The sequence below is a fragment of the Temnothorax nylanderi genome, unplaced genomic scaffold (assembly GCF_030848795.1).
Source record: "Temnothorax nylanderi isolate EJ_2023f unplaced genomic scaffold, tnyl_v1.0 TNYL_tig0039_pilon, whole genome shotgun sequence".
Lineage (NCBI taxonomy): Eukaryota > Metazoa > Arthropoda > Insecta > Hymenoptera > Formicidae > Temnothorax > Temnothorax nylanderi.
This window is the reverse complement of record NW_027249101.1, coordinates 773,579-788,291: the sequence shown is the minus strand read 5'-3', so window position 1 is coordinate 788,291 and position 14,713 is coordinate 773,579. Positions and strand designations below refer to the sequence as shown.

General features: G+C 40.7%; 1 protein-coding gene across 1 annotated transcript; it reads right to left on the bottom strand.

Annotated features, from left to right (window-relative positions):
• Positions 1-332: 332 nt before the first annotated feature.
• Positions 333-14,537, bottom strand: LOC139771426 (uncharacterized). The gene is made up of 7 exons (XM_071704177.1): positions 14,109-14,537; positions 7,920-8,247; positions 7,255-7,492; positions 5,878-6,565; positions 4,989-5,571; positions 4,719-4,853; positions 333-4,570 (listed from the first exon to the last, which is right to left on the bottom strand). Exons 1-7 carry the CDS (start codon positions 14,267-14,269, stop codon positions 4,424-4,426), a joined length of 2,280 nt encoding a protein of 759 aa, XP_071560278.1. The 5' UTR covers positions 14,270-14,537; the 3' UTR covers positions 333-4,423.
• Between the last annotated feature and the right edge of the window lie 176 nt (positions 14,538-14,713).

Here is a 14,713-nt window from a genome sequence, read left to right as displayed (position 1 = left end):
CGGCTTATCAGCGATACGTGCGCGCGTGTGCGCATTCGTCACGGGCTAGCATCCCCCTCCGACCGAGCCCGATTTTCAATTCGGATGACTATGATGGGGGATGTTCCGGAAATCGGACGTAGTCTATGGAAACGGTATCCTCGCATCCCTCTTCTCCAATCATCGTGGTTATCGATGTAGCTCAGCTAATTAATCCAACAGCTAATCCAATAAATTGCTACGAGTCATTAAAATAATTATGTAGAAGAGGTCTCGAACTCAGAATCTCGAGTCTGCATACTTAGGATGTTAATTGGATTGTGTTCGAATTGTAGGGAAGATAAGAACAAAGCTTGAGGTAGATATGCCGATTTATTAAAATCATTTGTCTACCTGAAAATTTCGCCAATTTGCAACATTAATATCTCGTAAATTAATGTTTAATTGTGATTCCTAAATCAGCGCACGTTTATGCGTAAAATGCGTAAAAATAGCATTCGTACAGCGGAATTAATTCGCCGTAAGTATTACTTCTCCAGATTTCTCCGTCGTTGAGGCTCTCAAGTATCCCTCACTAAATAATAAATAAGTTTCTCGAGAAAGTTTAGCTATAAAATATTCGTTTGTTACATTTGAAATATAAAAGATCTAAATAAAATTTTTTTTTTATTACTATATATTATCGCGAATATATCATATGTGTTTCCTAATAATACACAATAAAGTATATTTTTCAATAGTCCATATACGTCTGGAGAAAATGCGATTTATGGCGAAGCAATGGCGTACGAGTGCCTCTTCTGCCGCGCATAAATACTTATTTAACACAAAACGTTACGAAAAAAAAGAGAAAGAAAAATTAAATAACAAAAACGGCCGAAGCTAAGTGACACGGCGCCTCATAAGTACGAATAACAAAAGCTTACTTAATAAACGAAGAAAATATTTCTTTCCGTAAGAAAATAAGAAATGCACAAAATTTCTTTTTCGTAACGAACTAACATTCCGTTTCGATTTGTTTAAAAAGCCGGTAAAAATGCGCCAATAGACGATACGGTCCATCCACGTATACTTACAGCAAGCAATCAGCAACACTCGAGCTCCATAACAATAATAAGGAATAATAATCATAATAATAATCGCCCATAATAATAATAATAATCATAATCGTCATCATATTTTCGTTAACGATATGTTAGCCTAGTCCGTATAAACACAGCGACATCGAAACATCGTTTATATTATGTGTAGAAATTAATTCATATTTATGTATATAACATACATATATATAATATATATATAAAACATTTGCAAAAAAATCACAGTTACTTAAAACACCTTATCTTTGCATTCTCTTCTCTTTTTTTCAAGCTCTCTCTCTCTCTCTCTTTCACTCTCTCTCTATCCCTCTCCCTCTCTCTCTCTCTCTTTCTCTCTCATTCCGCTTCTTTCTCATACGCACATTCTTTTTTCGCACCTATTTATAGACGACAAATCGCGGGAAACATCACCCGCTTTCAGTTATTAAATTAAAAATTAAACAAGAAGGCTGTCGCAGCCGATTTTACAGGACTCTTTATGCCTTATCTTTTTACAAAACTCATTTGCAAGAATTGTTTTGCAAAAACAAACGCCTTTTCCAAGTTTCAATTATTAAAAAATTATTAATGTTCTATTAAGTAATACAATTTGTAATATTTAGTCAAGAATTTAGACTAAAATATTTAAACTAAAATATTCCATTTTTAACAACAAATTTTTGATATCTCTCCTAATAATTCCTGACAATCAGTTCTCAATATGTCGTGTATTGAATTCGAATATTCTACAAAAATGAGCTTCCTTCCACAAGATATATTCAACTCCAACACTACAAAGAAAAATCAGTCAATAATGACTCGATTAGACATGGAAATATTTTCGTGGAAGAAAATCGTGTCGAGGCAGTGGCACAACATCGATGTAACAATAATCAGGATTTCTTAAGTACTATTCGCGATTTCACAATGTATTCACTACTAGATTAGAACAGACGTCCGATATATATTTCTAATTGTTGATTTCTTTTCTACAAAATAATTTGCAATGCTGAATATAATTCCAGTTTGTAATATCGACATATAAGTCCCCAGAGTTATGAATCAAGTTAAAACTTGGCGATCTTAATGTTTTAACAATTCGCAAACTAAAACTCAATAAAGGTTTCATTTATCAAAGTTATAAAAACTATTTTTTGTCAATTTTCGATCTGTAGCTATATAAGAAAATTTTCTATCGCGTTTTATATATATCTCTCTTGAGAAGAAAGAAATGTACATGCTTTTATAGTTAATTAGTTTTTAGGAATCAAAATTCACCCAAGCTATTGTAAATTCGCTTTACAATTACCGTTGCTCGAACATCAAACAATCGATTGTTTAATTACACGGCAGTGTTGGCACAAAGCGTAAACATTGGCTGTCTTTGTCGGAGAAGGAAAATTTACATTTAAATATATAGTCCTAAGCACACGCAAACAAAGCGCTTTTGTCCAGCTAGATCTGCGATTTAAATCACTATGGCGGCCGTCGGAATAATTGATAACTATTACCAATAATTTTCATACACTTAATCCCTCAAATACGAATCGCTGCTTTCCCTGTCTCAGAAAAAAACTAAAACACGCTATAGATAAAAATTAGAAGATATATGTATATAGATATATATATAAATACATATTCTTGATTTTTATGTACATATCAAATCTGAAAAATATACCGCATATGATGAACGTATGTCATTATATACACATAATAAACGGTAATGTGCAGTCTGAGATAGTTACGCGATATATATAATTATTAATTTTGGGCAATTGCGAGTCACGCCGCCCGAGATGTTTGAGAGATTAATCAATGAAAGACTGAACCTCACAGTGAGTACTTGTGATAAAAATACCTAGAATAAGATTTTTGCGCGCAACTGTCCGCTTGGTAAGCCGAGGACAGAAAAGCCAGTGACGATAGCAGTAAACGTTCGCGATTCAATTTTCATCGGAAGTCAGTCGACCCCGCAGATATTGACTGCTTTTGTCGAAGAAGAACGAAAATTTACACTTTACAAATACGATTCTGCAAAGTTGAAATGTTTCATGACTGAACAACGCGTTATGATTCACCTAGGATCTTATAACACTATAATTCAAGCACCGTTACATCATTAAAATGCGAGGATGTTTCAATCCTATCAATTTTTTATCACTTTTTCAATCTTAGAGCTTCAGAGATAATATATATCTCAAAATTTAATTACTAATTGTATCAATAAAAAATTAAAAAATTCTTTTAGCATTAGTACAAGTTGTAATTTTTTTTAGCAATTTTAGAACTGTAGAAAAAATATCAGTGTGAAGATGTCGGTTAAGGATGTTCTATAGGTACCGTCCCAACCAAAAGTATGCAGGAAATATTAAAAACTCTGATATTAATTCTCCAGGGATCCAAAGACCAAAAAATGTATATAAATAGTTACGGAACATCTAATAGAATGTAAAAGACGTAGATTTAGTGACTGTAAATAACTGTTACTACTATTTTTTTTTTTCAAAAAAAAATTTCAAAAAAAAATTATAAATCGTTTCAAATTTTGTTGCTATATTTTTGTTTGTTGATGATTTGCTTGTGTGTAAAATATTATTATATTGGTAACATTTTTTAATGTTTACACTTTTCTCTGTAAAACCCTTTGTAAAACGGATATTCAAGAATTGATAACCTTTTATCTAAATTGTGAATCGATTTGAAATTTGGCCCTGAACTTTGAAAGAGAATACACAATATGATATTAAATTTTCGTCAACTACATTTTAACTAACTCTTTAGAACACCCTTAAAGATAGTTAATTTATGCCGGCGCGACTGGCTCCAAGCGATTGATAGCGAGACAGATGGCTGACAAAACATCGATCAGTAACTATTTCATTAGCGCTAATGAGTATGTACAAAATTTCATATATTACACAATTCCGATCCGTCGTTAATCCAAGCGCTCGCGAAAAGTCAGTGTTAACCTGCTCACATGACGTAAGAGTGTTATCTTCAGCCTTCAGTCATTAGCGGGATTAGCAGCAATAATTATCATGATAAAGAAGCGTAATCAGTACTGGAAATTCCAAAGATACGAAATCTACTTCAAGTTTGAAACGATCGCGGAGTTAAGATCCAAAGAAAAGCAATTAAAAAGTCTCAAAATCTTTTAAGATCCATTTAAACTTGTTGCGACTGTAGAAAACGTGAAGAAAACGTTTTAGGAGAAGTCGATGAGAAATGTTGAACAAGTTTGAAGGTGTTATTAATTACCGATCGGAACTCTCTCTCTCTCTTTCTCTCTCTCTCTTGCCGTGAACGCTTCAACTATCACGCTGACGGATGCTCGTTAGTAAGGAATGGTTGCCGGAGAACTTCCCTTAGGAAAGGACGTTGACTTCGCGGGGCGAACCGCAGACGTTCAACACGCTGCTAGTTGAGTTAGGCGTACTTTGACTTCGAGCCTCGTTTTGGGCCTGCCGTATCGCCTCCTTGTACGGGCCGCGCTTTTTCTTGTTATATCGCGTCTGGAATCAGATTCATAATTATTCGACAAATTTCCAAAAGTCATTACGTTCGTACCTTTTATCTTTTGAAACGGTTTTAACTACTCAATCCATTATTTACTGTTTATTTTTATTATTATTTATTATTATATTATTTGAATGTGCACACCTTAAAGGTTTCCAGAAAGGGACTTAATTGATCACAGGACATCAGTGAACTCGTTGACGATCCGTACCAAGCCACGTGAGCTTGAGGACCCGACGAGGTACCGTCTTCCTTGCAAGATACCGTGATACTTAACACCTGCACATAATAAAATTCAATGATAGCAATGGATACTAAGTTAACGATGATTGTTGTAACTTATTCTACATTAAGGGTTTATCATTATTGAGAGATAACCGTACAATCAGCTTTTTTGAAACATCTTGAGCGTACCTTGCCAGGCCACCAGGGAAAGCCATGGATTTTGCCCCATACGACGTCGCCCACGTCCATCCGCTTACCGTTGGTTGTAAGACAGTGCGCCACGGGGGTGGCAGCTAGACGCATGACCAGTGGGTGCGACTGATGGGGTGGAAAATCTGGCGCAGTCTCTACTTCCGGCTCATGTTCGCTCAACTCGTCGCTGCTACCGCCCGAACTCTTACAGCCGGAGGACGCGTTACTCACAGGATAATCACAACGCGCGTACGCATTCGTGTTCAACCTCTTGAGGGATATTGACAACTTCTGTTTCAGGCACTGCTCTTTGATGGCTCTGTAGGACTCACCGCCGCCCGGTAAGACATTCCAATTCTGTTGGTGCTGCTCCTCCTCCTGCTGCTGTTGTTCCTGCTGCTGTTGCTGCTGCTGCTGCGGTTGTCCCGTGGAATCCAAACAGGATTGTTCAGACTGTGGCTGATCCGGTTGTTCCTGCTGTTGCTGATTCTTGTGCTTCCTGCCCTCCTTGTGCTTCTTTTTATGCTTTACCTTGTGCTTCCGGCGGTGATATGAGAGTGGATCATACGTGGGGTTGTATCTAGATAAATTGAAATAGCGATAAATCGGTAAATTCTTGAAAAAATATGGCTTCTTAAATAAAAATTTTTAATATGCAGCAAAATACATTTTATAAATTAATAATAATAAAAGTTGTAATACTTCTTTATATTGTATAATCATACAATTGTGCGATGTATTTTTATATAATTTATTTTATATGTATACATACACTATATACATATATATTGTAAGAAAATAAAAGATAAAAAATACCATAAAATTCAAAACTATGCCAATTACGGATTGCTTGGATTTATATAATTTTCACTTGATGTAATCTTACCTCGGCGATCCGTTGCAAGGAGATCTCGCTGGTGATACTCCGCCCAGCATCTTTCTCCTAGCCTCTTTCTTGGCCTTTTTTAGGGCCCGTTTTGCCGCCTTTGCACTAGCGTCCTTCACCACGCCGCCCTGCTTCTGAGGATCTACCTGTTCCTGCCCGTCCTCCTCGCCCTCGTAATTTTCGCCGAAGGATCTGGGCAGCTCCAGAGAATCACTCTCTTGCTGAGCGTCATCGGCGTCATCCGTCTCTTGCTCGTAGGCGTCAGGATCCTGAGGTTTCGCGGGTATCTTGAGAACAGTCCCTTCGCCCTGCGCACCAAACGAGATCTTAATCACCGGCGTGGTCCTGGCAGTTCTCGTAGGATCTTCGAACACCGATTCGTCCCAGAGATCCTCCATCGAGCCCACCGAGCGCTTCTTTCTCGGGTTTCTGCCGGTTCTCAGTCTCATCGTCGAATCCGCGGCCGCGAAGGTCTTCTTGTCCTCCTCTTCGGGAACCTTCGCGCTCTCCACCGACGAACTGCTGAGTCTTCTTGGCGTGGCGCAATAAGCCGTCGAAGGATTATTGTCACAGTCGGCGGTGGACTCCACCCGTTCCTGCGACGACGCCAGCATGTTCAAGGACGCCTCCTCTTCGCTTCTAACAGGCCAATGTGAAGATTGTGCGCTCGCTGCGACCTTTACTTTGTCTGAAACAATTGTCCAGTCTTCAATACGATCAAATACAGATCAAGATCATATCTTCAATTAAACTTCCTTAATTCGTCTAGAAATTCAATAATCCGAAAAATATTTCCTAATTCTCATATACTTATTATTTTCGCAAACACCTGGAGATACGTATCGCCTCGAATTATTTTAAACAGACACAGTTAGAGAAATTGAAACACAAAATAAAATGAAACGGATATTTTAAAAACTCTAGATAAATTATATATATAATTTTTTTGTTAAATTATTTATATTTATATACATGAAGCACAATAAGATAAAAATTTAGTCCTGTATAATCTATTAATGTCAAGTTATATGTTTAATTCTCAAGATTTGAACTTTGTTTCCATTCATGTAACTGGTTTTAATTTCAACTGCTGTGCATAATTGGTATGATATATGCTCTCTAGGTTTCTACGTATGAAACATGTAATTAACTGATGTTATTATATCATTAGGAAAATAAATACATCGCAAAAGCAAATTGTTTGCTGAAGGAAAGTAAATTCGGAGTTGGATACTTTTTCTCACACAGTTAATTCGCACAGAATCCCAATACATATATCTATAATTTTTTTAAGTTGCATATTCTTAAAATATCCGGTAATTGTAGAAGTTAACGTTAATAGTCACTCCATCGAAAGTGTAACACGTGAAAACGTACCAGATAATTGACCGGACCCCTGCGTCGCGTTGCTGATCTCGTTGGGCTGCAATCTCGACAGTTTTGGGATCAGCGACGCTCCCAGCTTCGACGAGTCGGTACTCGAACTTGTCGTCTTCGTCGTCGCTTGATTGGAGACCGTGCTTTCCGCCCGGCATTCCGACAGCAGTGTTCGCTGAGTCTTCTGCGGTTGCTGACCGCAACGTCGGTCGCTTCTTCTCGTGGACCCTGGGATCAGCTGGTAGAATCAGCAAAGAAAATAGTTTACTTCCATGCAACAATTCGGATCAAACATCTATTAAACGCGCAACGACATCGCTGGAGCCTCTAGAAGCCCGATGAGATTAACGTTACCGAAAAAAGTGGTCGATTATCGGAGCTTTAAACTCAGAGCTAAAAACTCTGAGGACTGATATGATCCACGTTATCACATTTTCGATAATACCGACAGTTAAGAGTTTTTAAAAATATATAGGTAGATTTCAACTTCATTATGAATTCTGAGTTTCCCTGATTTCAAGTATTTTTAAATTTGTAGATTATTATAATAATACAATTTCCGTCTTTGCGAATTTTTTGAAAAATCCGTACAAAGGAAGCCTTACATATGAATGGGACATCCTATATGTATATGTATATAGGATCCTAAGCAACGTTCGCGGTACCTGCTGCGATTGCTGTTGCTGCTGCGCGTCCTCGTGCTTTCGCTTCCTGCTGACGTCGACATTCTCGCTGTTCTCGTTGCAGATCGACCGGCACTTGCTGCAGAGCACCTGGCGGGGTCTCAGTCTCACCGTAGGCCTCGCGTTCTTGTATCTAGCGGGCGGATTGATGCTCCTGCGGAGATCGACCTTGGCAACGACGGCGGCCGCCGATGACGAAGACGCGCTCCTCTTCTCTTGGAAGTAGCTGAAACGCGCCGCGATCGTCGCCAGTTTGTCGCCATCGGGGTCCGGCACCGGCTCCGGGGGCTGAACACCGCAGGGAAGGCCCCTACAGGAACATAATGCATAGCGCGTCTTGTGAAGTTTAAATCGATATCTAAACTATCCGAAGAGATAATGACGCCTTATCAATATTTCCGTCGTTTCGGAACTTATTGTCTGTTTCTGTTGAAGACTCAACATTACAACGCGCCGCTACCTTAGGGATTTCTCAAGACTGCTTGACTACTTGATTAGTCTTCTATTTTCGCACGTAGCGATAGCCGAGGGAGATTCGTTCGTTCACCTTACATAAACGCGAATCAATAAACACCGAGAAAATTGAAGAGGTTTCTTGCGTTCCTTTATGAGAGATACTCTACTCAACGCTAATTATCTCGATTCCCCTCTGAATTCTACGCTTCGAGGAGTATTTTGGATTTGCTCCTTTCGACTAGGAGACAGGCTTCCGATCGACATACGGACTTCTACCACCGAAAATGGTTGGAATGACAAATGGTTTCTCTCCATTTTTAAGACTTGAATTTTTTTACTGAGTTCTCTAGATTCTCTCGCGACTTTGAGATTAACTTGCCTACGTGCATCGACAAGTGTGAGCTAGATCGTCGTTGCGCCAAAGCTCTCAATAGAAACCGACGCGAAATGAGAATGGCCAGGCAGAAGATTGGGCAACGCTTTCGGCTGTATGCTTCGGCGGCTTCCCGTGCACCGACAACGCGGCCATGTCATGGTATTGATTCGAGAGAGGCGCGTACAATGAGCGACAGCCTCTGACAGTATATCCATTAATATTTTCTGGGTCCCGATACGAGGCAGACCCTCGAAATTCCGAGTCAGCCCGCGCCGAGGGAAGAAAAATGGCCGGGAGGGAATATCGGGAATCAGCAGATTCGCCACGACGTGAAAATGATTATGATAGAACCTGATAAATTGGAGGGGGTCCCTGCCCGCTATCGCCGCTTATCCAATTTGTAATTTTGCAACACGAAGATTTCCCGCAGTCGTGTAAATTCGTTGGTCCTAGAATTATTCAAATTTTTTCCCCGTTCTTGTACTCTAAAATCCGTAATGTGCGCGCTTATCTAATCTCTGAGCTTGCCTCAATTTGCATTTTTAACTGAACTTTGATCAATCAACAAGCTTCTATTCGATAACACCGATCGAATTTCTGTTAATCTTCGACCTTCGCAATTAGAATTCTAATTTGTTTTTCCCGACGTTCGCAATTATCTCGTTGAAAACAACTGTAACAACAACTGGCTTCATTTCTCATTTCTTAAGTAAATAAAGCAGACGGTTAACGTGGCCTACGGCGTTGGTATACGTGGCTGTTTCTCTGCTTTGTGTCCACGCACACATCCGCAGTTTCGACCCGCAAATGGTGGCGTTCTCAGAGACGTCGACGATATTCCCTTTGTTCCTGACGAACACGAGACCACTATATTGGAGGTTCTCAACCTTGGATCGTACGCGAGCCGCACAGCTGGGACGTATTTTGGCTCGATGTCGAGCAGATCGATAAATACCATTCCCCAGTCTAATAAATTCATGTCCTTGGACAGTCGTCTACGAATTTAGTCATCGATTTGCACTCGATCTTTCCTAAATGCGGATTGAATAGAGCACACAGCTCGTTCGAACCCAAATTCTGCTAAAATAAAGTCTGTTTGAAATTAATTAACGAAAAAATGTGGCAATATTTTATTAAAATAAGTTAATACTCTCATGGCAATTGATATATAAATATCATGAGTTCTACAATCGCCCGAGAATGTTTCAAGGAATTCTTCGACGCTAATCTTGATACCAATCTTTTTAGAAAGGGAAAAAGGCGGATTTAATCTCTTTGAACGTAAACCATTGTTAAGGAAACTTTATTTTTCCCTGTATATAAATATTTCATCGTATTTCCCGAAATTCTTTAAAACACCGCCAATTTTTCTAGAATGAACTAAGAAGATTTTATATCGAATTATAGTGTGCACAGCGGAAAAGTATGGGAACCTCTGTCGCACCATACCGTCGTGCACAACGTGACACAAGCCAGGCCTGGTTGGTCGGTGGCCCCGACTAGCATTCAGGGCCGTAAACAGGAACTATACCGTCTCTGGATCACTTATCTTTCCTTATCTAGCCTAGCTCGAGATTTTACAAAATTGCCACACATATTACAACACAACTGGCGTGAAAAAAAATTCACCAATAAATGAAAAACGCACTAAAATATCAGTATTGTTATATCAAATATTATCAATCGGACCTAAAACGGTGTCGTTTATTATTGCAATAAAGATACAAAAGTTAACGAAAGGAAAGCAAACGAACGACGCAATAAGAACAGTCAATATTGGATATTCCCAAATAATTAATTAAGACGTATCGCTAATCACCAGACCCTAAACGACCCTTCTGACCCCGCTTACAGCCCTGCCGGGCAATGGTTGTGCAATTGCGACACGGAGCGGCCATTGGCCGCCCCGGCTTGGACAAGAAAACCTAGGGCGCGGGGTAAGAAAACGGGCAACAGCTGTTCGGCCACAGCGACGAGCCTGGCTCCGGACTCACGGGGCGGCTAACCCCGGCTGGCCTCTGAGAAAAATGCGCTGAGAAAAAAGACAACTGCTTCAGCGGACAAAAGTAGCGATTGCACGAGCAAAATTGCCATTCGAATAAACGGGAGCGCGCTCGGACGGCAAAGTTCGGGGCAATTTGACATCGATCGAGATCGGTACCAGCGCGATTTCGAAGTCATCGAAATTGCACCCCTATTCCGCGATAGAATCGAACAAATTGGATAATTGCACGGCGTTGACCGAAAATGAGTTTACCCCGCCAAATAATAGCCTTCGACGGAATCGGTTTTTAATATATCCATTTTAATTATCACACCCAGCGAATTCAGTTAATTCAATAATAAAATTCAATTCATGTTGCAATAACATATAATTGAGTATACGATGAACCACAACGGCTTCATGGTAAAACTTCAATAATGGAATTCATTAAGTTAATTAATCTTATTCGATAAACTCGATAGTTATAATATTTGAGTAAATTTAGTTTAAGTAGCCTTTCCCACGCGTTACTGGCCTGGCTATACATAGAGCTCGCCCTTCATAAGTTTGTAGATTAACTCGTGTGTCTGCCACAACAGTGGTCAACTAATATAACGACTACTTAGTTGATTTCCCAATAATCGAAATGACTGCTCGTATCAAAGAAGTCGGCAACGACTGTATTACGAAGGTGGCGTTTACTATGCGAGACCATGAGTCACCACAGCCACGTCTTTTTAGCATATACCGGGTGACACGAAACTTCCGTTACATTTATCAACGTATTGCCCGATTATTCGAAGTCCGCTTATTGCCTTAACAGAAATTTTATTGAAGCGGAAACCCCACTACCCGTCACTCGCCACTGTCAATCTCTCGCCCGTTAATTGCAGATGAACCTCACATTCGATTAAAAAAAAGGACGATTTGACTAGCAATCTGATTCTGACACTGTCGCGCGAAGGAAATTCCAATAATTGACGCTCTCCCGTTAAATTATCGCCGAAAAGAATTCCCCGAGTTGAATCAGCCATCGAGGGAAAGCGTGCGACACTCGCGGGACACCGGGTATACGCAATTACACGTGTATGTAAGTGGAGGAAAAAAAAATAGGCGGAGGATGTAATATCTCATTTGTAATATCTCATGACGACTTTGCGACAGCCGAGTCGTGTGAAATTTGACGAAACTCGCGGGACTTCCACGCCCATCGCAGCTGGCGCCGGGAGGAGAAAATGTATACGCGCTCGTATATACACACTTCCTATTAAAATACAGATAAGTTATCAAAATTATCGGACCTTTCGGCACTTGGACCTATTTACGTCTCGGAGGAAATGAGATACTTCGTGCCAAGTTTCGTGCGTTAAGTTCGTGCACTATCGTGGAAGCCGACGGGCACGGGGCGTCGCGCGCCGTCGGACGGCGCCTCCAACTTCTGCGACAACTTAATCCCGTGGATCGTGATAATTAAAATATCTCGAATCTTAATATCATTCTCTACGATACTTTAAAACTGAATCACAAAGCTTTAAACCTTCCGATCCAAATTTCAGCTTGGACAACTACGACAATTAGAAAGTTAAAAGTGATAGGGGAAGATAATGAGGCATTAACTCCAGAAACGAAGTGAGAGTCGGAGAAATACTTTTTTTCTTAAAAAACTTCCTAAAGTTTTAAAGATAATTAATATATCTTTTACATCAACAGTCTGATTATTTCTAGATATTAAATCGACGTTTCATTCAAAATTTAATTTTTTTTAAAGTTGTTACACTAGTTTTTTACAGATACATATTTATTCTTGTAAAAGAGACAGAATCTACTTCCCGATTCACAATTTATACTTCGTTTCATGAATGAAATATGCAGTTAGGCTCGAAAGAGAGATCCTTGAATTCCGAGAGTGCTACACGAGAAAGTCGACGGCACTTTTGTGTAACCGCCTAATTTTAGAACGATTATATAACGACTCCTTGAGATCCTGACGCTGTCAAACATTTGGAACATTGGCTTTGTTCCAGGTACCTGAATTTTTAAGTTGGACATAACACATCCTTGAATCTCGACGATACGTCTGAAGATTGCAAGTTATAACCGCGGTAACCAACCGGACTTCGTCTAGCAATGGAACATCAATCATCGTTTACATCGATCATAGATCATTCTGCTTTTTGTCCCGATCTTTATTTGCCTGTACCTTAATCTTGGCTTGCGTGGCAATTCTAGAATCCTAATTTCCTCGAATTCATGAATTCGAAGATAAGAAACCATCATAAATTATTTGTTCAGCTGTGCAATCTATAATACTTCGGCGTTCTTGAATTTTTGAATACTCGAAATTGAGAAGTTTATCAGATCTTTCGCGTCTCGTGCTCCAAAATCTCAGAATTGTTGTACGCGGAAAAAAAAGGATTAGCTATGGGTAACATTTGTTTCCCGAATACAATTATTTGCTTCTCTCAAAATTATTGCTACAATTTTGAAGAATATGAATCGATTAGTGTTCAAGGATTTATTTTGAATTTTTCGAGCTCTCGGTATCCTGGAATATCGAGACGCCTACATAAAGCTGCAGGAAATAACAACCGCAGAATGACACAAAAGAGCCTAGTCATTAATATCCGGTTTGACAAGCAATTGTCACTTTGCCTCAAACCACGAACTTGCGTGTAGCAATAAAAAGATTTAAAAAATCGAAGCCCTCTCCGAGGGCTTGTTTTTTGAATTTATGACTTGTAGAACATTTCTCAGGATCACCAAACATCTCGAGAAATCTCAAGTGGACGAACCATAAGTGGACTTAGTCATCAACTTTTCTATTGAACATTCCATTATGTGTTCGTCATTCCGTTCACAAATAGTGACTCAAGTACCTTGGATACCGACCAATTTCCAAAAAAACACATTGTTCTCAGGTCTCGGGAAACACAATGCAAAACTCCTAAGAGATCAATGATTCGCGAGAGAATTTAATTCGTTAAAATTTGGTGTGATAAGCACTAGCATCATCAATTTCCAGCAAAACCTGATCCCGATGGACCTGAGGATCGCCAGATCGATGAATCAGCTAATCCCAAGCTCTGTTCGGGACCACCAGCCGTCGGAAACCTTTGGCTTCAGCGGTGGAGCCCGCATAAGGGCGCCCTTTTCTCAAGATTTTTTCAAAGCCGAAGGGTGGTCGGGGGTTGAATATTGTTTCGATGACAGAACAAAGGCTTTCGGTAAACGGGAAAAAATTAAAAAAAAGAACAAGTCACAGCACGAGGCCTTTCATATCGCTCTTTCTCTCTCTCTCTCACACACTCTCTCTCTCTCTCCTTCCCTCTCACCCTCTCTCTCCCTTAAATCTTACCTCTTAGTGGCGTCGAGGAGCGCACCTTGGAAGCACTTGGCGCCATGGACGAAAGATACCACGAGGATGTCTGGCAGCACGGATTCGACGGTCACGAGGATCTTGTTGCCCGTGGCGAGCGCGAGGTGCGCGGACGGGGCCTCCGCCGCCGCGGCCGCCATCTTGCCTCGAATTTAGAGTTATTGCGAGCGAGCGTGCGAGTAAGCTGGTGGTGTGTGGTGTGGGCTTTGCGCTTTCCGCTTCGCTTCGCTACGACCGAGCCGACCGAGAGGAGCGAGCGGCTCGTCTCGTGTCGTCGTCGTCGTCGTCTCGTGCGCCGCGCCGCTCCGCGCCGCGACGCACCGCCCCTTGTTTCTTTCTCTCCCTCCCGCCCCTTTCTCTGTCTCTCTCGCTCGCTCGCTCGCTCGCAGTCTGTCTGAACCGGATGACGTGAGGAACGACGGCTGCGGCTGTGTGCGAAGACCGCGTGCGCGTGAGGCGGGCGGTAAAGCTTTATGGCCAGGGGGCAGGTGGGGGACAGAGTGTGGGCTGACAAGTAGAGGGGACGTTTGCCTAGCAGCCCACACAGCTGGCTGCGCCGCCGCCCCCGGTGCGCCTGCGCGCAC